The sequence below is a fragment of the Micrasema longulum genome, unplaced genomic scaffold (assembly GCF_059751315.1).
Source record: "Micrasema longulum isolate JH-2025_06_02 unplaced genomic scaffold, ASM5975131v1 h1tg001068l, whole genome shotgun sequence".
In the NCBI taxonomy this organism is placed as follows: Eukaryota; Metazoa; Arthropoda; class Insecta; order Trichoptera; family Brachycentridae; genus Micrasema; species Micrasema longulum.
In genome coordinates, this window is record NW_028278256.1 from 396,656 (window position 1) to 419,191 (window position 22,536).

At 34.5% G+C, this 22,536-nt stretch overlaps 1 protein-coding gene across 7 annotated transcripts; it reads right to left on the bottom strand.

Moving 5' to 3' along the window:
* Positions 1-614: 614 nt before the first annotated feature.
* On the bottom strand, positions 615-20,111 carry LOC148277218 (facilitated trehalose transporter Tret1-like). 7 transcript variants are annotated; one of them, XM_088233203.1, is made up of 8 exons: positions 20,024-20,111; positions 17,741-17,837; positions 11,150-11,379; positions 7,042-7,365; positions 5,191-5,329; positions 4,839-5,056; positions 2,447-2,647; positions 615-931 (listed from the first exon to the last, which is right to left on the bottom strand). In XM_088233203.1, the coding sequence occupies exons 2-8, from the start codon at positions 17,802-17,804 to the stop codon at positions 644-646; spliced, it is 1,464 nt and encodes a 487-aa protein (XP_088089329.1). In that variant the 5' UTR covers positions 17,805-17,837; positions 20,024-20,111; the 3' UTR covers positions 615-643. The 7 variants fall into 7 exon arrangements, with proteins under 7 accessions (XP_088089329.1, XP_088089323.1, XP_088089325.1 ...); XM_088233197.1 differs by having other exon boundaries at positions 17,741-17,913; positions 20,059-20,105; XM_088233199.1 differs by having other exon boundaries at positions 17,741-17,913; positions 20,024-20,073.
* Positions 20,112-22,536: the final 2,425 nt, after the last annotated feature.

Sequence of the window (22,536 nt, forward strand, 5' to 3'; positions counted from 1 at the left end):
CCTTGATTTTGTCTGTGCTTTATGAGATCAAAAACAAAACTTTGCGAGTACCGTTTCATCAGTTCCTTCGCTTGGTGCTGACCAGGTACTTTTTGCCAAAGCATAACACTCTGCTTTCTGGTCCATGACTTAAGCTTATTTCGAGGAGCACATTTGGGCAACCCACAATAGGGTTCAGGGCCTATTGGGGCTGTCTCAGCTCCCAGCTAGAAAAACGCTCACGCATCTCTACGGTTTTTTTTTAAGCAATACAGACTACAAACTTTAGTATTCTTCGAGCTCAATTGAAAAAGAAAACGAGAAAAACACTGCAGTAATTATGATGCCACCGTGTTCTTCTCATATTTTAAGAATCTTACGATAAATGATTTATTCTGATAAGAAACCTGTCAATGGCTGGTTTAAGTGGCCACTTTACACACTGTGTAACATTCACCATTCTGCCCAGTCAAGCAAATACCACACAAAACACTAGGCATTAAACAGCTTATATCAATTATATACATGCAGAAAGTTACGAGCGTAATACATTTTAAAAGCTTTGTTTTTGCTCTTCTCCAAAATTGCTGATTTTGACTACCGCTTTTGGGGTTGCGATTGATTTAAATTACACATTCTTACTGGATACGATTTATTTGATTTACTAATTATTATATTTAATCAACCTTCCTTCTTGGTCCATCGGCACTACTTCTCGTCTCGGGTAGCTAAAGTCCTTGGAGAAGAACTTCAAAATGTCTTCCAGCCGCTTGCCCTTCGTTTCTGGGACGAAGAAGAGGGTGAAGAGTGCTCCGAATACGGCGATGGCAGCAAAGCACCAGAAAGTGCCATAGGTACCCACGATCTCCACCACTGAACTGTAAAACTGGGAGACGACAAACGCCGTGATCCAGAGCCAGAATATGATGATTGTTGTCGCGATGCCACGGACCTGGAAACCATATTTAAAAATCAAAAGCCTACTGACTAAAAGTCCACGAATGATCGTAGTAAAAACCTTCTGGTTTTCATCAGCTTATAAAAAAATAGTGCAATGGATAAAATTAATGAAGCTTAACATTAATGTGGCTAAAAAAAAATATGGTGTGTAGCTTAAACCCTCACAATACAGCTTTTTTACTACTGAACGGTCAAACAATTGAGAGAGTGAATAGTTTTAAATATCTTGGCAATCAAATCATTTCTGATCAAGACCCAGATAGGGAAATTAGATGCAAAACAGAAATGGCCGATCCGCATTCCGCATTCAATGACGCGAAATCATTGTTCTGTAATGTCTTAACTTAAAACTGAGGCAGAGAATGGTCAAGTACTATGTGTGGTCAATACTGCTTTACAAGGTTGGCACATGGACTTACAAGGCGAGCTCCATGAACTGATTAGAAACCTTTGAAATGTAGCTTCACAAGCAACAGGTTTAGTGACCAACGCGGTGCTGAGATGAGCCGGTGCTGAAAGACAACTACTGTCCGCAATAAAGCAGAAAAATTCGCACAGGTGTGCGGAAGCAAACATGCGGTTCTAGAGCTAATTTTCATGGAGCAGATTGAGGAAAAGCTTGGAGTCGGAAGACGATAGATGTACTGGTTAAGGAACGCGCGAGGTTGAGGAGCTGTTCTGGTTGGCACAAGACAGGGATAAGTGCTTTGGGAATGGTTAGTAGCTGAGATTGCGGCAGAGTATGTTGGTGATACTTAAGCCGTTTCTTCTTTATTAGTATTTTTATTTTATATTTTTAAAGGACCAAAACAGTTTGAGACCGTTTATTGGCTACTTACATTGTTTTTTCATTTGTTTAAAGGTTATCAAACTAAGCAAAAAAACTAATTATTTTTATCACCACTACGATTTTTTTAATTTTGCAATTTTGAAAATCACCGCCGAAACATCAAAAGCACACCGCCCTCGCCCGTGACGTCACGAGGTCTGGTTGCTGAATGATTAAAACACACATCCGAACGGTGAAACACGTCAAGAAGCAAAAAAACATGGATTAAACTGACGTTTATTGTACGAACTGCTGATTTGCATATATTCTACGAAAGCGTTTCAAATGGTTAGTTTTTATGAACGACAAGCAGTTTGTTTTTGAAAAACGTGGCTACCTCAGAAACGGGAAAGCTCTTGTCGGTTGCAATCATGTTTGCCTATAGTTTCCGCAACAACAAAACGGTATAATTTATTGGCTATTGCAAACACTCGGTCATATAAAACTGTGTAGTTGAAAAGCAATTCATTTTTATTAAAACCCTTTTTCCAATTCCATTATATATTTTCGAGAAACTTCTCCGTGCAATGAAATGCCAAACAAAAAATATCATTTTTTTATGTCCTGAACTTTCCACCGAACTGCCACTGAACATTCCATTGGTTTCTACTTATCCGATGTTTTCCATATTCTTAATCAGCAACATGGTTAAAAGTAAACATATTAAATTTATCTTACCTGAACCATGAAAACTTCTGATGTAATCACAAAAGGAACTGGTCCAACTCCAACGGAGAAAACCATAACTGCCAGAGAAAGTGCTGTGATAGGAACCCACCCAAAGGAACTAACGTCGTTACCATTTTCCTTCAAGTAGAAATATGTACCAAGACCCGTCATACCAAGTGACACCACGCACGCTGAGAGAGTTAGAAGCATCTGAAACAATCAATAATTATTTTATTTGTATATCATGTCAGGTTCTCTTGACGTCGACCATCACTGATAGTATTGTGTCCCTAAATAAATAATACCTTAGCAAAATATCTTTCTGATCTCTGAAATTGCTTTTTTATCGTCATAATTAACCATGAAAACGACCAATGACTGCAATAAACATGTTGAGTGCAAAGGACTATGATCCCATGACAAAAAAATACTTCAACAACGTCGAGTCGAGCGTCGCGTCGCCTTGGCAGTAACTTAGAGATAAGTGGCTTAACAACAATATTTTGAGTTATTCCAAATTTTTGTAGACAATGACTGGATTTAACTCCTTGGGGAGCTGTTAATATCAACATATTACAACAGAGATGAAGAACATCTTAGAGAACTCATTTTAATTTACACACTGTGTAACATGATATGATGACAAAATATTTTTCAGTCTACACTCACTTAGAAGGTTGCAAAAATTCTTACCCATTAGTACTAAATGCACTCTTGTACAAGCATTACTACTACCCATTCTAGATTACGCTGATGTTTCCATGACTGATTTAAGCTGTGAGCAAATCGATAAACTTGAACGACTTCAGAATACATGCATAAGGTACATTTTTGGTCTTAGGAAATATGACCACATTTCTGATTATCGTAGGCAACTGAAATGGCTCAAAATTAGACAGCGGAGAGACTATCACTCCCTCTCACTTCTGTTCAATGTACTTCATAGTCCTAACGCTCCTATATACCTGTGTGAAAAATTTCAACGCTTATCAGTTCATGGTTTACCTCTTCGTTCTCATTCTCAAGGCACTCTCTTAATACCCATACACAATTCCTCTTTCTTCTCTAACTCATATAGTGTCCATGCGGCTCGACTGTGGAATCATCTCCCATCCACCATCAAAGATGTTACTACATTATCTCTGTTTAAATCACGTCTGAAGAAACATCTCATTTCTCTTCCTTAATCTCTCCTCCTTTCCTTTTTCCTCTTTCCTCTTTCCTCTTTTTTCCTTTTTCCCATTGAGTAATAGTTTCGATTTAAGGTAATTTATAAACAAATACGTTTATTTCTATTTTTATATATCTTTAAATTTTAATCTTTTTTTCTATTGAATATGTTCTGTAACTTGAATTATAAAAATAAAACTTTTATTTTATTGGTTGGTTGGAAGAAATTGCCATTTGGCAATAAGCCCGCCAATGTACAAATAATCATTATGTACAAAAAGTTAAATAAATAAATAACATGAAGAAATATAGAAATTGAAAAAAAAACGATTTTCAGGCCTTGCCAAGTATGTAGGTAAAATAATTTAATTAGAAGAATCTCACCCGCATAAATAAAGGTTTCAGCTCTTTAACTTCACAAACATCAACAAATGAAAGAATTAAAGGAATAAAGATGTTTAAATATGGGCAGAATGCTGAATGTAACACAGTGTGTAAAGTATCCATTTAAACCAGTCAATGACAGGTCATAAGCCCTGTAGATGCTTAGACTTCTATATTACCTTCTCAAAGATGTTCTTCATCTGTATTGTAATATATTAAGTGGGTATAACGTTATAAAGATAATGACATTGTAATATTGACAATTTGAATGCATGTGTAGTTCCTGCTACTACCATCATCATTTCCTAGTGGGAGTAGACAGAGAGGATAGACTGCAACACACGTCTATCCTGACATACATTCCTAGCTTTTACCACATCTTGGCATACAGTTGCCCTTCAGTTGCGTCAGATTTTAACATGACAAGACTTGAGATTTTGGTTTAACTGATCATGCCATGCATTTTTTGGTCGTCCTTGTCCTATGTTACCATTCATTCTCGCCTTATATATCTGTTTTGCCGTTCTTTCATCATTTATTCGTTTTATATGACCAAATCATCTGAGTAACCGTTTCTTAATTCTATCAATAATTATGGCTGTCTCAGATCAGCGCTCTACCTACTCCATCATGCGAAAAAATCGAAGGTATTTCTTTCATTTAAACACAAAGATTTATATAAGTGCTGTTACAATGACAATTTTGAAGAGTTTAAGGAACTTCATCTTCTATACTAGCTCAAAAAAACAGAAACAGAATCTACCTGCTTTTATCAATGATCAAGCTTAAATCGTGAATTTCATTTGATGTCCACGTATCTCAAGATATATTCATTCGGTGATCGTACCTTTCTACCGATTCTTTCAATCAGAAGTATAGAAGCATATGAGCCAGCCAGTTGTTGGGCTGCAAGGATGATGGCAGAAGTGTCAGCTGAAAAGGACCCTCCAGCCTCTTGGAAGATGACAGATGCGTAGCTCATTATGGCGTACATTCCAATGTACCCTTGGAAGGTGATGAGAATAAAACAAACTGCGAATGCTTTCAAAGTCACTGGATATAACACTGCAAAAAAAAACTATTAAAGTTTTCGAAATGTGGCGAAAAATTATTAGCTGGGTTACATTCCATTATTCACTTTTAACAAGTACTCGTTCCTAAATTAGTTAACTAACGTACGTATTTCTTTTGACACTTACGTATTTCTTTAAGACTAGCGAGCTGAAGACTACTCTGGTTGGCCAGGGTTTGCTCTCTCTTGATGTGTGCTAGAACATCATCTACAGTACTGGAGCCTACGGAAATCCCCCTTAACCAAGCTATGGCTTCTCCCGATTTCTGCAAAAATACATACGCATTTTAATATTTAAAGCATTTACAAGAAAAGTCATTACAATGTGGTATTTTTATTGGATGGGGTGGTGCATACGCCAATATATTAAACAAATTTCACAGATAGTTCAAAGACTAATCACTAAAGTAATTTTAAAGAAGCCATTTACGTTCGATACGGAAAATGTATAAACTATATTTATAGTTCACACAGTAGACACCACTTACAAAATAAATCATATATTTCAAATTTACAAAGAAGTACAAATAAACAAATTGGAGATGAAAAAGTCGATCAAATACCAAAATAATATCTAAATTCCTAAATTTCACACAAGCCATGGTAAAAATAGTTTTGTTTTCAAAGGAATACAAAATTATAATAATCTCCCATAATAAATATAAAACTATCACGTCATTAAATCAATTTGAAACAATTTTTGAACATAAAAACAGCATGTTTTATTTTAATTAGTACACACGAGTGCACTTAATTTTGTGGACACTTCTAGCAGTGAGTAACATGGTTTCGAGACCGTATGTTGTCACTGGCAGAGCACAAGAATTGTGGGCTTTGGTCAACAGATTGTTTGAGATTTTCTTGTTTCTGAAACGAGTTACAGTTTTCTAAAAGCAGCCCAACTTAATCCGATTCATCTAGGCAGTTTTTCCGTTTGATTTGATTCTCCCGATTTTATTTTGTGCCCTAGGTAAATATATACTTATCAACGGCACCAATAGTTTTATTTCCAGTACATGTGTCATATATATATTTTATTATTCGTGAGTAATGCCAAACAATAGTTCAAAGCAAAAAAACTCACGAACGTGTTTACTTTACCGTGTATGGACAAACAAACTGCTGAAACTACACTCGAGTTGCAAATCATAAAATACTCGATTTCTTTATGGTCCCTCTAATATAATAGGAATGTCTGTCCAGTCTGAACACCAGTATGAAGATCCCCATTAAAGGGTGAAAGCGCTAATTGGTTGAACAAATAAGTGGAAAGGTACCAAGTATTTTTAATTGGTAACTTATATATAAGTTATTACATCATAACAGGAATGCCAATAATCTTAATGGCAATATTATATTTTCAACTGTATTCCCGAATTTTTAATATACCCCATACAGTATCTACCGCAGGGTACAGATAGTAAAATTACGATGACATCAAGTTGGTTACAGTTAACCCTTAGATATGCTTTTAAATTAAATAATGAATCAATACCACTTTCAGACAAAGGGATTTTGAGTATTATTTAATTAAAATCTATAACCTACTTCCACTATCTATTAAAACAATTAATAACGAGAAAATGTTTAAAAAGGCTATAAAAAATGGATAGTGGAGCTAGGTAGAAGTAAAATGGATTGTCTCATTCGCCCAAACCAATGTCAAATCAACTGGTCCACAAAAGTATAGCTTATATTAGGTTTTTGTTATTTTCATTGTGCGTTTTGTAATATAAATAATATGAATGTACATATGTACCTAGTTTTTGAAACAGTCTGAATATGTTGTTGATTATCTCTGCTTATTAAGTTAGTCTTCTTTGTTTTTCTCAAATGTAAAAACATTTCGAAAAAATATATTGGTAAGTGTCCTCGGCACGGGTAACCCCAGTGAGGTCACATTACTTTTATTATTGTTTATAGCTTGTTAAGAGTAAAATATGAATAAATCAATAAAAATAAAAAATAAAATAAATACCCCATCCCTTCCTCGCTTAGCCAGGTACACCGGGGTTTCTGGCATCCATAAAAAGAGCAGAAAGTATGCCACTGGAATGGACAGCAGGACCCAGATGAACGTCTTGTATTCCGTGTAGGCTCCCACTGTGAAGGCGAACAGTATGCCCGCGTTGATGGCCAGCACTGCGATGGACCCCAGCACGCCCCGGCAGCGAGGGCTGGACACCTCAGCGGCGTACAGAGGAGAGACCAACATGGCGCCTGTTCCGCCAGCTCCAGCCAGAACTCTCGCGGCGAGCATGGGGGGCAAGGAGGTAGCGTAAAGCTTGAGTATCCAGCAGGCCTGAAATATTGATTTCAGAAACATTGATTACAAATTGGATTAGAGAAAATGTGGTAACAGGATCAATATTATCGTATGCTTAGAAGTAAGTCGTTTTGAGGTAAGTATTCCATACTAGTGATAAGCAGGCTCCCTGGAACGAGCATCTCTTCACGCCTATATTATAGGAGCCTGCTATAACTTAACACTCGTCCGTGTCGGGTGAAGAATAAAGCTGTGCGTGTAAAATAGTACCAGAATATTGGATAAGTGTTTAGGACTCGACTTGAGGGTCGACGTCGCGGGTTCGATTCCTGCCAGTTGGAAGAAAAAATCCAAGAATGATTTTTTTCTCAATGAGGAAGTTCAGTGTTTTTTTATTTGTTAATAGACTATTAAACTGAGTCAAAATATTTTTTTATTTTTTTCATATCGTATTATCAGCGCTATGATTTTTCATTTCTGAAATAACTCTGCGTGTGACGTCAGAGGTTCTCTTCCGCTTATTATCGATCAGTTCTGGCCATTATTGACGGCAAGCAAACCGGAAATCTTTCGTAACTCTCTTAGCATTGGTTGATTCATATTGTATTGTATTTATTTTAGATAGTTGTACAAATAAAATTTGAACGTCTAGTAATACCTCGACTAATAAACAAAATATATATAAAAATAATTTCAAAAACAAAACGTTGTTATAAAATCCAGACGCTTTCCGATCACACTCTACATGGGTATGGATGGATGTTTTTTTAAAACAAAAGTCATCGCCATCCCACGAAACGATGCTATAGACCCAGCATCCCTAATCTCATCTCACCCTCTTCTAGAATATGCCTCCGTGGTCTGGTCTCCATTCTATGTCAATCGCATAAATCACATTGAATCAGTCCAACATCGCTTGCTTCGAAAAGTAGCGTGGATACTTGGACTAGAGAGAAGTAATTATTCTTATGCTGATATAGAGTCAATGTTAAATATTTCTAGTCTACAAAAACGTAGAACTAATATTGACTTCATATATATATTCGGCATACTAAATGGTATAATCGATGTTCCATCATTACTGAGACAAGTAAAATTCAATATTCCGACTCGTAGGTTGAGAAAATATGAAATACTGTTCATCGATCAGCATAGAACAAACTATGGCCTTAATTCTCCAATGACCCGTCTTTGTCGTATCGTTAACTCAAGACAGGATCTGGACTTTTTTGGTTTAAGTTTACAACGATTTAAACGAGCACTAAATAAATAGTCCAGATCTTGTCTCGATGTCCCTAATGTTTGTCAATGCTTCATTTCTTTTTTTTTATGTTTTAAACTATTCTTTTATTGTAATATTTAAACCCTATTAATTGTTTACATGGACAATGTCCGTTAATGAATAAATAAATTATGTCCTTTATGATAAAGATACTTTTGAGTTGCCTGGATTTTTGTTTTGTAAATATTTTTTTAAAATTATTTTTTTGTACGGGAAACTTACAAGTTAATGCTCGAATTTTTACAAAAATACATTCATTGTGTCAAATTTCTCGTGGGGCCGAAGTTCCTCATTGGTCTGCGTCCGAGGTGTTGTGGTGTATTTTTCATAAGTTTCTTCCATACCTTCTCTATTCCACCGGCTGAAAACCCTCTAAAATTGAAGCTTAACTGGTTACTCATTTTAAAGACTACAAAGACAGCAAAATAAAATATTAAAGTTAGTATATGACCTTCCCTATCTAACAGCAACTAAAGAACTTTTTGAACAAACTAAACAGTTAAACGTAACTGAACTCTTTAAACTAGAATCTTTGAAATGTATTCATAAATTAGCCACTGATGTAATTGTAGACGAAGAATTAAAACTTGAAAAAAACTGTAGTAAACATGAACACAATACGAGAATATCAGAAAAATATCATATACAATCTTTTAAAACGAGAAAAGGACAATCGAGACTTATAAACCGTGGACTGAAATTATACAATAAACTACCAGACAAAACTAAACAAAAGTCTCAGGCAACCTTTACAAAAGATGTTAAAAATATTATTATTAACAGTAGAATGTGAATTTTAAAAGTGAAAACATTTTGTTAAATGTATGTAACCCGTAAAGGTTTATCAATAAAATTTAAATAAAAAAAAAATAAATAAAAAAAAGTTTTTACATTGCAATGATGAATTTTTGTTCCTGAACTAGCATTTGATACATAAGATTGATCAATCACCTTACCTTCAATGTAATAAAAATGATCGGAATATGTTGTGGATGGTGTACAAACGTAGTGTCCTATGCTCTATTACGTGCGGAAATGGATTTTTAAAAATACATTTAAAGGAATTACCCTCTTAGCCTCTATTTTAGAGACTTGTCAGCCGGTGGGAAAGAGGGGATGTGGAAGGAAGTTATGAAAAATTCACCACAACACCCAGACCAATAAAGAAAAAAAATGTAATCATTAACTTTTTGGTCAAACATTTTACTAAATGTTATTAAATATTTGTATGTAACCACTTACCAACTTTTCTAAGTCTACCGGTTTCGAAACGTACCCGTCTCTTCATCAGGACACTAATTAAACCAACATGCAAACACCTTCACCTTTACTAAAATCATCGGATTTATCAGAAAACATGTCAAATGATTTCAGTCGTTAGTTTAACATTTGTTTCAATCAAAATAATTTCCAATTTCATGATAAATATTATAACCAAACTTCGAGACTCGCGATGGGGAGTCCAACAAGCCCTTAAATTGCAGATAAACTTTTAGATAACATTTAGAGTAAAATAACCTCTAATAATATTATAAAGTCACTGCACAACTCTGCTCCAGAATATCTAAGGGAACTCTGCATTCCAGTTGAAGTAGCTGACAGACGTCTTACGCTTAGATCAGCTACATCTACGTCACAAGGAAAAGTTATCTATTTATACCTCTACGCAAACAGCGCACTAAATTCGGCGAACGTGCATTTGCGGTCGCAGGCCCTACGGCATGGAATGCTCTCCCAGCAGAAAACTGTGAGAGTGAAGTGATGTTTCGGAAGAAACTTAAAACCCACTTGTTCTCTAAATCATTTGAATAAATTCTTAGCATGTGGTGACAAAGTACGTTATTTTTCTTAAATTAAAAAGTTAAAATTAAATTTATATCTTTATATAATCACTTTGTAAAGCGCCCTTAAGGTATTATATTACGAAAATGGCGCTGTATAAGTTATCCATAATTATTAATATTATTATTAATTTAAAATGTGTTCTTATGGAAACGGTACGTCGATGATGTTTTTTGTATTTGGACTGGAACAGAACGTCAATTAACCTAATTTCTTCATTTTATAAATACTTTTGAGGACAAAATTTATCTCACCTCAGAAGTCCAAAAAGACGATAAATTTAATTTTCTAGATTTGACATTAACGAAAATCAATAATCAAATAGAAGTTAACATTTAACAAACCAATTTACATGGATATCGTCATTGATAACTCATCCAACCACCCTATTTTCCAAAAACCTTCCGCATCCCATTCAATGTTGCATCGTTGAATAAATATTCCTCTTTCTAAACTTAATATCGAAAATGAATTAAATTTAATAACAAAATGCATTTAATAATGCAGGTTGGTTTAATTGGCATCCTGACAAAGAGATGGGTACATCTCGAAACCGGTAGACATAGAAATGTCGGTAAGTGGTTTTACACAAATACGAGAATCGATCCCGCGATGCCAGTTTTACAATTCACCGTCTAACCAACTGCACCACGGCACCTGTCATGACGTTGTCGTCATTTATACTATTTTTCTTACCACGAACGGAACTGCGCTGCAGAGCCCAGCAGCCTTCCTGCCAAACTTGTCCGCGATGGCCCCAAATATGGGCGTGCCCGCTATGGCGCCGAGGCAGAGCAGAGAGGCCAGGAGGGCCTCGTCCCCCGGGGTCAGGGGGGCTCCCAGGGGCGAGTCCCCGGACCGCAGGGTGGGCAGAGAAGGCGACATCCATCCGACGGCACAGCCGTAGCAAAACGATGATAAACTCACTGAAATAACCTAATAAATTAATATAATTATAAATGCCATTTTTTTCTGTGGTTCTATAAAAAACAACTCATACAACAATCATTATGAGCTTCGTGGTGTACATAGCTTTATTCTACATTATTTAAATGCATCACCTGTACAAAAGTTTATTAAAAATACTACAGTTACTTTCAGCAGATATTTATTTTATGATTGAAATGTCGACACTGGGAACCGGCCGATTCCATTTAAAATAAATAATGCCAAAAATGGTCATTTCGAACGCCACATGTCCTATGTGATACATAATATGTCAACGGTATCCTATCAAAGAAAAATAGTCCTTCGGAAGTAATGTTTGAAATACTAGTTTCCAAATAGAGAATCCTCAAATAATATTTGTAATCTGCAAAGTTGTTTTAGTATTGAAAAAACGCGGCTAGGTTAGGTTAGGTTAAGCAAAGATGTAAAATACAGCGTATTTTTTTGTATGGAGTAATAAGCTGAGGTAATCGGCTAGTTTCATCGTTCACCTAGAACGGGCTGGGCGCACTTTATAGATTTATTTTGTAGGAAGATATAAACGGTGGTGGTGGTTTATAATAAATAAATATTATTTATTTATTTTCCTACAACATGGTTACTATAAAAAAATATTATAAAAAGTCAAATATAATTATAAGCTGTGCATAATCGCTTATTTGGACGATTCGTCCCGTTCAATCACTTGTTGATTCGGAAGAACTAATAATATCGTTCAAAGTTTTCTAGAATGTTCGCCGCATAATTTAATGCCCTATTTTTTACCGAGTGTAAGGAAACATTTTTTAAATCCAATTTCCGGTAGCACTGAATTTCCTCATACTTAGGGCATTGGCCCGGAAGAAGAATATAATTCTCTGGTAAATGGCACCGGGTCAGCACCATAAAAATGAACCAATAAACGGGTACTTACAAAGCATTTAATACATGAAGGTGCTGGATATGAGACAACTGTACCTAAAAGAAGCACTTACACACTTCTGCTCAAACAATAAGGAGAGGTCTCAGCAGAATGTCCGTACGAGGTTTTCCCAGAGCATGAATTATGTCATACCTAAAACCCGTACGACTTTTGCTCAGAGATATCTCTCATTTATCGCACCGAGAGTGTTCAATATTTTGGAAGAATGTATTAAGCTCTCAAGGACAAAAATTATTTTCAAGAAAAGAGTTAAGGAGTGGATTTTCCTTAGTGGGAGGGATTTGAGTAGGAAACTCCTTGATGATTTTCCAAATGCTTGAGTTTACTGTTTACCATATTGATGTGCCATAAATATATTTTTAAAATATTTTTTATAATTATTTTTTATGTTTCTTATCCTATGTTTGTGGTGATATACTCATGTGTCTGTGTCATATAATTGCTCGTCCCATCTTAATACAGGACTTTTAGTCCCATGGAGTTAGGACTTATTGTCTCAAATAATGTACAACAAACTTATGTATGTAAATAAATAAATTCACATTCTTAAAGTACGCTTTTAATTTCCATCCATAACTCTTTTATCTTTTCGAGCTTATATATAATATTTCAAGGCCATACCGCGAAACTTCACAGCTTTTTTTATGATGTACTTATTTATTATTTCTTTTAAAATTCAGATTGAGACAAGAGTACCTAGTTTACGATTGTCTCAAACACTCTTCAAACACTGGAGTGAGGCAAGGCTGCGACCTAGCACCGTTCTTATTCATCATATTGATGGACTTTATCTTATGCAAATCAACACCACCTGATCGAGGCATAGAAATCAACTCCCTACTAAAGTTGTGCGCCTTGGAGTATGCAGACGATGCGGTTCTTCTTGAAAAGTCTGTTGGTGATTTTCAGGAAATCGTTAACAAACTGCTTGAAAACTGTGCTCTTCTGGGTCTTAATATTAATACCAAAAAGACTGTCCTGGTCCTGATCAGCCTCCCTATAATAATATACATAGGATCGAGAAAGTTGACAGCTTTAAATACTTAGGAGTTCACATAACTGAGAATGGAAGCATGTACAAAGAGCTCGCCACCCGCCTAGGAATTGATGAAACAACTTTTAACATGGTGCGTGTTGTCTGGAACTCTAGTCTATACTCGGTTAAAACGAAATGCCGATTATTCAACTCTTGTATGATGCCAGTACTCCTATATGGGTGTGAATCTTGGCACCTTACCGGAGGGCAAAAAATCAAACTTCTGAATTTTGAGAATAAGTGGTTGAGGAGAATATTGGGCGTAATGTGGTTCGATTTTATAACTAACATTGAAGTCCGAGAATCTCCTATAAAGAACGTCTTGAGGATGCAGCGCTGGCTTGGACATGTGCTGCGTATGCCTCAGAGAACCTAAACCCAAGTTGCCTCTTCGTTAAACCTGCGGGCTCTCGCCGTCCTGGAAGGCCGTCGATGACGATCTTTTGACTTTATTGATTGACGTGGGAGGCAAAAGTGCTGGCTGGTCTCCTGCAGGCAACTGGTGATGTCCACATGCTCCACTTAGAAGCGGATGTGAAAAAGAGAAGAAAAAGAAACACTCTTCATTGATGCATAGATTTATATACTAGCGTTGTTTAGATTTTTAAATTTTGCTATTGTTTAATAATCTGCATGTTTCCACTTTCCATTATGTTGTATCCCAACTCGACACGGGGCTCTTGGCCTCATAGATTTAGGGAAGCGTTATAATTTCATTGTTATTTGTAGATATGAATAAATAAATAATTATTTGGTTCTCTTTTACGTCATACACCGCGACATGCGACACATACATAGAAAAATCTTACCAAACGCTGGGCGTCACTTTAAGAATTTCCGAATTCTTTAAAAAACCTTGAAGACTTTATACAACACTTTTGTACGTAGTAACTTGGAGTTTGCATCCGTTGTGTGGAGCCCACAATACATAACAAACGTTGAAAGGATTGAAAATTTTCAACGAAATGTTTTAAATACCTAGATTATAAAAACAATAAAACGCTTTGCACTTACAGCCAATCTGCTAAACAAAATGGATTTAGTACCCATGAAAATAGACTCACTAGATCTGAATTATTAAATAATAAAGTAGACTCTTTTAACCTACTCTCCAAAATTAATCTTAATATCTTCTTTCGCGTGACAAGAAATAAGTATTTATACCATCTGCCAGTCTGTAACACTAACTATGCACAACACTCTTTCCTCTATCGTTCTTGCTCATCTTTAATGGTTTTTTTTTCATCTATTGATATGTTTTACATGCCCCTTAATTTATTTTAAAATAAATTAAGACTCATTCTTTCAGGTTGCAATACTCTCCCACTTGCTATTTAATGATGCTCACGCTTACACTCCCCTGAACACTTACTCTCATACAAATATACACAAACACACCCTTTTGTTGTACCACAATTTAATATGTATGATTTTTATTTAGAAACTTCGCTGGTCTGTCTTTAAACCGTATCTTTTTATGTTATTATATCATCGTTGACTGTTTGTTTCTGTGAAATAAATAAATAGACAGACTTATTATTGCATTGGTGATTTATCTGCGATTTCTGATAAAATGCTTATTCTGTTCCCAATGAGTAGTATTTATTTAATAAATAAAAAAAATAACCGATGCGTAAATGTATAATGGGGGAATACTGGAAATTTTTTTCAAGAACCTATTTTATTTACAGAGATATTCAAGTTATTAGATGCAATGGGCACTAGCTACATATTACCGGGAAGGGAGAATTAAGCAGTTAGGTACTCGAAACATATAATTTTATACGCTCCAAAATGTTGGGATTGTAATTTATAAATTAAACGGTTCATGGATTTTACTAGTACGCTGACAATATACATAACTTTATAAAAATTTCAAGGTTTAATATATAAAGAAATAAGCATTTACCTATATGTAATAATTGATCATTTATTTTGTTGTTTGTAGCAGAGTTAATTGCTATTTGGTACGTACATTAGAACCGTATCTCTCAATCAATAATTACATAATAATGGCCACAATATTTTGCATTTGACCTTGTATCTACTCAAAGGTCGAAATGCCGATAAAGTGTTTATTTATTTAGTGAAACCGGTCGGTCCTGTCTGGTCCCGGCTGTGTTTAGCGTTCGGCCTTTAGCCTTCACGCAACTTGGTTGCTTTACTGAATTTCAATTTGAAACCTAGCTTTGCTGATAGTTAAATTTATTGTTTCACTGTAAAATATTATTTAATCGACCTAATTTAATTAAAGCTGTAGTCAAACACACGAAAAATAAGAAAAGCACGCGGTTTTACCATAAAAAATGCTGTTTTTTTTTTAATCGCGGCATTATTTTTTTTTGTTAATAAACATAACGTAAAAAATAACTTTTTTAAGATTTTTCTCAACATATTTTGAGTTTTTTAGACAAGCACTGGAAATATTAAAAAAAACTACAAATGTTTTTGATAAAACCAACTGGTCCAAGGAAGATGAATAAATAAATTATAAAAATCAGCCTCCCAGTTAGAAAAAAGGCGAAGTCATAAAATTTAATTTCATATAAGGCACTAAAAATATTATGATTATTACATTTCGGGAAAAAAAACGAATCGGGTTGTGGTCCTGCGGCTAGTGTCTCGGACTCACGGACCAATGGTCCGTGGTTCGAATCCCACTCTACTCCAACTTTATTTCCATTTTCAAATAATGAATTATTTACAACTCGTTGAAAATGGCCCTAAAAATTACATATTTATGTAAATAATAAGAACGCAAATATTTATTTTTCTTGAAAAAAAAAAAATATATAAAGAAAAAAAAAATCGGAATTCAAACAAAAGGTTAAGAAATATAAATGAAATATATGTACATTGTTATTATTAGAGATCACATAATAATGTATTCATGTGTGCCCTATTTCAAGATTCAAAATAAAAAAAATAAGAAAATTAAAAATTTTAATAATTTCAGGCGTTGCCTAGTAGGTGAAATAATTCAATCGGATGAATCTCACCCTCATCAATAAAGGTTTCAGCTCTTCAACTTCTCAGGGATCGACAGGCCACACCAGCAAATGACGGCCATACGCCTTGTAAATGTCTAGACCAATATATTCCCTTCTCTAAAATGTTCTTCATATTTGTTGTAAAATATATGTATATATTTTTTTAAAAGAAATATTAGCGTTCTTATAATTTGCACAAATATTTCGATTTTGGTGGCCATTTTTAACGAGTTGTAAATAACTCACTATTAGAAAATGGAAATCAAGTTGGGGTAGAGTGGGGTTTAAACCTCGGGCCTCTGGTCCGTGAGTCCGCAACACTAGCCACGGGACCACAACCCGATTCATCATATTAACATCGCCCTGATTGCTAAATGTGAAGAAGAACTCACTGAGGCTCTGACATCCATGGAAAATGTATTAAATAATAAATATAATATGACAATAAACAGGAGCGAAACCAAAGTAATGACTGTGGCCCGTAATGAGCAACGAATGAATATAGTAATGTCAGGAGCGACTCTGAAAAACGTGAAAGAGTTTGTGTGTCTTGGAAGCAGGATCACCTGGGATGGGAGAACAAAAAGAAAAGTCGACTGCCGCATACACCGAGCGAGGCTTGCGTTTAACAAAAAATCAAAGATTTTTTAGTCGAATAATATCAATCTAAAACTCCGCAAGCAACTTGCCAAGACATATGTATGGAGCATATTGATATACGGTTGTGAGACATGGTGCCTTACCGAAAGAGGTAAAAAATAACGAGAGGCCTTCGAGATGTGGTGCTACAGAAAAATATTAGGAATTTGCTGGAGAGACCACATCACTAATGACGAGGTTCTCAACAGAATCGAAGAAGGGAGGCACCTAATCCAAACCATCTCAGAGAGGCGAGCCCGATGGATCGGCTACATTATGCGCCATGAGGGTCTCCTGAACGACATCATAGAGGGAATGGCTGAGGGGACAAATTATAGAGGGTGCTCCGACGGGAATATTTGGAGCAAGTGTGCGAATATTTAAACTGCGCCTCATATGTCGAGCTGAAGAGGGCTGCAGAAAATATAGACCAATGGAGGACGAGTTGCAGGACTTTGCTGCAAACCAATCCCCAGGATTGAGACTGCGAAGAAGATTAATTAATTAAGCAAGTAAAACCCACGAAAAGAAACTAAATCCAATCCGGATGACTGAAGTTCGGATAAACTGTATTTCATTTCTACAATATCTTATTTGGATTTTTTTATCATCATATCGGCCCTAATAATAATCTCAATAGTAGTCTCAATCTCTAATAAATCTCACGGGTGGAAAAATTGAAGAAATATTTTACATAGTTTGATGTTTCAGTGTTAAATAATTAGGTAATGGGCTATTTTTAAATTACTTACTCAACATGGATGCAATGTATTGTCTCCTTACACTTCCATCATTATCAAAATTAATTTGATCCATTTTAAATATCACTGTATTGTTATTTTTAATTCACTAATTTATAAAAATTATAATATAATATGCACTATCTTATATCACAGGGTTGAATACACTCAAGAAACACAATCAACTTAAAACATATTTCATTTAGAAACATTTTATAATTAAAGTTTATTCGTATTTTCATTATTAATGCGCCGATTATAATTATAAAAGAATGACTGCTATTAAATTTTAAAGTGTAATCTAAGAATATATTATTTGTACAAGTTTATTCAAAACCATGTTTTTTTAGCAAAACGTCTTAAAATACGTACTTATGTTATAATACTTGTATTATGGATATTTGTAGCACTAACTTGCGGAATATTGTTATATTTTAGAGAAAATTACTTTGTTTTATGAACTGCTTTTTATTGACACAACCGACTAGTTTCGGCCACTACACGTTCCCCTTTTCAGGGTTATTATTAACAAATAATCACTTCTTTAATTTTGATGATGGAATCAAAATATTACATTGAAATAATAAAACTAATCAACTAAATAAATTGGAAATTCTCGAAATAAAAAAAGCCGTCAAATAAAATTTAAATATTAAAAATAAGACTTTAAACTTCAGTCAAAGACCTATTTTTAATATTTTCCCTATAAAGTCTAACCCTTCCTTAAACACAATTACCCCCTCCTCTGTTTCTTTTACATATGCTATAATAATTTGTCTGTCTCTAAATGAGGTTTATGGCAAAAGCTCCTTGTAAAATATATTATTTATTTACTTTATATTGTTAATTTATGTTATTTTTTTGTGTTCGTTAATATTTCAGGTTTGAATGTTTATGTTTTATTTTTGTGATTTCTATATTTTGTACTGCTTTTATATAATACATAATGAGGAAGTTAAGTTTTTTATTTATTTGTCAATAGACTATTAAACTAAGCCAAAAAAAATATTTTTATTTTTGTGTATCGTATTATCAGCGCTATGATTTTTTAAAGTTTTGTATTTCTGAAATATCTCCGCGTGTGACGTCAGAGGTTCTCCTCTGTCAGTTCTCCCGATTGGTTAGTTTACGGTAAGCAAACCGGATATCTTTCACAGCTCACAAGAAATAAATCATACGAGGACCGCTTAAGGGAGCTCGGGTTAAGTTCACTGGAAGAGCGGAGGCAGCGTGGTGACTCCACCTTAACTGAGCAATATAATGTACCCAAGTTGAAATCGATGTTCACTATGAATGAAAACCGCCATCTCAGGGGTCATTCATTGAAACTAAACACTGCCTCCTTCTCATCCAACCCCAGGAAGAACTTCCTGACAAACCAAATTGTGGAGAAATGGAACGGCCTTCCCGAGAAAGTGATCGGTGCTATAGTCCTTAAAATATAGCTTGATTAGAATGACAGTTGTCAAACTAATTCCATTAGTGATGGGAAATTACTGATCACTGATCACTGATCACTGATCAAATCGATTTTATCAGTTATTTCATGCAATCATGAAACTCTGTTTCCGAAAATTGATATAAAAAGCGAAAAATCAAACCTATTATAGTGTGTTTAACATAATTGTTCACCAAAAAATGACACATTTATACTTTTTTCTTGAACAACATCAAACGAATTTTTTTTTTTCGATCAATTTACATTGATCAATTTGTCCCATCTCCAACGTTTTTGCAAAATGATGTAACCTTGTAAGAACGTCGTTAATAATTAGGTTTATTTAAGTTTCAAATCTGATTTTATATATTAATGTTGATTTGTGTTTCAAGAATAAAAAAATAAATTAACACGCCAGATACAAATGATTTTTCGTGTGTCAATATAAATAACTCCTTTGACGTTACTACAAAGTTATGTCATCACTTTTTCTGACAACTGTCATTCTAATCATGTTACATTTTTTTTTTTTGCAAATGTGTTCAAAAACTGCCTAGATGCCCACATCAATTTATAATGTTTAATAACCACGTACACTTGATATATACGCATTAGCTTAATAGCTGCTAGTGTATTATTATTAATAATAATATCTTTATGTTAATTTCACATTAAAAACACACGACACATTCACTTATTTACTTGTCGAAATGCCGGTTTAACCTTTAACGGATATCTACAGACACTTGCCCATTAATATAATAAAATCACAAATCAATACATCCTAGTTGAATTCCATTAAAAACATGTAATATTATTGAACTGTTCACTTGCAAAACAATATTAATCTTTTTTACTTTATTTAATGTATGTATTTTAAGGTAATGTTTACACTTATGTCCAGTAAACTTTGCGTGGAGTTCACGCAAACGCAGAAAGCGTTATGGCAGATTATAAAATAAAAGATGTAATAAAAAACTTAAGCATGCTTCAAAGACCGGATTCTCTTGGAGGTACTCACCATATTAACCTTTTCGAGCCTGGGCTGCTATTATGAATCTTCTCGCAGGGGTAGAGAGTAATTAATTCGTAGATTTTTATAATATGCATGCGACTACACTTCGCTTCACATATGGCCACACTAGTGAATAAACGTCAAATAAATACGAATACGTGAAACCAAATATGAGGATTTCAATTCATTTATTTATTTAACTTTTTGAACACAATTTTATTTGTACATTGGCGGGCTTATTGCCAAATGGCAATTTCTTTCAACCGACCAATAAAATTATTGTTTTATTGATATAATTCAAGTTACATAACATTTTCAATAGAAAATAAAGATTAAAAGCTAAAGATATATAAAAATAGAAATAAACGTATTTGTTTATAAATTACCTTAAATCAAAACTATAACTCAATGGGAAAAAGGAAAATAGAGGAAAGGGGAAAGGAGGAGAGATTAGGGAAGAGAAAGGAGATGTTTCTTGAGACATGATTTAAACAGAGATAATGTAGTAACATCTTTGATGGTGGATGGGAGATGATTCCACAGTCGAGCCACATGGACACTACATGCGTTAGAGAAGAAAGAGGAATTGTGGATGGGTATTCAGAGAGTGCCTTGAGAATTAGAACGAAGAGGTAAACCATGAACTAATAAGCGTTGAAATTTTTCACGCAAGTATATAGGAGCGTTAGGAGTGTTAGGACTATGAAGTACATTGAACAGAAGTGAGAGAGAGTGATAGTCTCTCCGCTGTCTAATTTTGAGCCATTTTAGTTGCCTATTCATAATATTATTGCGACCTTTAGCATTATCCAGACACTAAATTAAGTTTAATTGGCCGAACCGTACTTTTTTTCTGTTTTTCAAACAGTTTTGCGATTGAAATTTCATAGTTAGACATTAATTTGACGTTTAATCATCAGTGTGGCCTATATGAAGGAAAAATAAAATTCTCCGAAGTTCTTTCTTCTTTAGCCCCGCGAGAAGATAAATAAAAGCAGCCCTGAATATGAAAAAAATCCTGGGGGCGGTATCAAAAATACCGCAGCTAAAATGGTATAAATACGACTTTTAAAAAAAATACCTAGACTTCAATATTTCCTTCTCAAAAATGTTTTCCCTCTGTTGCAACAAATTTAGATCTGAATTACTCCCCAGGGAGGAAATCCAGTCAGTCTGAAAACATTTGGACATACTTAAAACATTGTTGAATTAACTAAATGGTAAAGGTTTTAAAAAAATCATAACAATGATAATACAATTCATTTTTTTTTTTAAATTTGGCTGAGTTTCATAGTCTAAAGTTAGTATATACATACATAGTTTCAAAGTACCATTTTTTTTTAAAACCACCAAACTCATTCATCTGTTCATAACCATTTTTTATAATTAATTCACGACAAAGTAATTCTAGAAGCTTCGAGTATAATATACGAGTACATCCATACTCTAAGGCTGTAGGTAAATAACGTTTTTCCAACGTATAAAATTCGTCTTAATTTATTTACATTTTTCCTGAAAACTCCAGCGTCAACACGCTGAATGACAAGTAGCTTAAACACCGCTGCGCCAACTACATGTTTGACCATTTTGGCAATCAGGTTTCGAATATTAAAGATAGGTTCATTATTAAAACTCAAAGGCGTACTGAATCTAGGCAATAATCACCATGTACTCAAAACTCCCTACTTGGTCTCGCTTCCTACACATTTCTTGCATCATCATGTAAAATTAGCCCGTTACGGTGCTGGGTAGTCATTAATTACACATGCAAAAAATGAGAGATTTTTAATCGGAAAAATGTAACATTCAATTATTTATAGTTGAAGTTCAAAGTGATAACATTTTTAATGTAATTGCTTAAAACGTGAAAAAAACGTTAGCTCATGCTCCCAGCGCGGCTGAAAGAACCGCTGCTGAGGAAAGTTGGATAGCTACTAACTGGTGTCAGGAGAAGTACTAGAAACTTGGCTGCTCGCGCGTGTAATGCCTGAAATTGTCTCTTTCGCTCCCGAATATACCTGTATTATCGAGAGTGAAACGTAAAGAGATAATTATATATCAGGATTACTTTTTTACTACGTACTCTGCAACATTTGACACATTGGTAAACTTTCTATTTTATTGGTGATTTATCTCCGATCTTTGGTAAAATGCTTTTTCTGTTCTCAATAAGCATTTACTATATAATAACAAAATATTTTAACCGATTTTTCAATGTATAACGGAAGAATATCGAAAATCCTAACCCATAATTTATTATATTTATAGAGATATTAAAGTTATTAGATGCAATGTATACTAGCTTCACATCACCCAGAAGAGAGAGTTAACTCTTGTGTGGCTGTGGTATAAAAC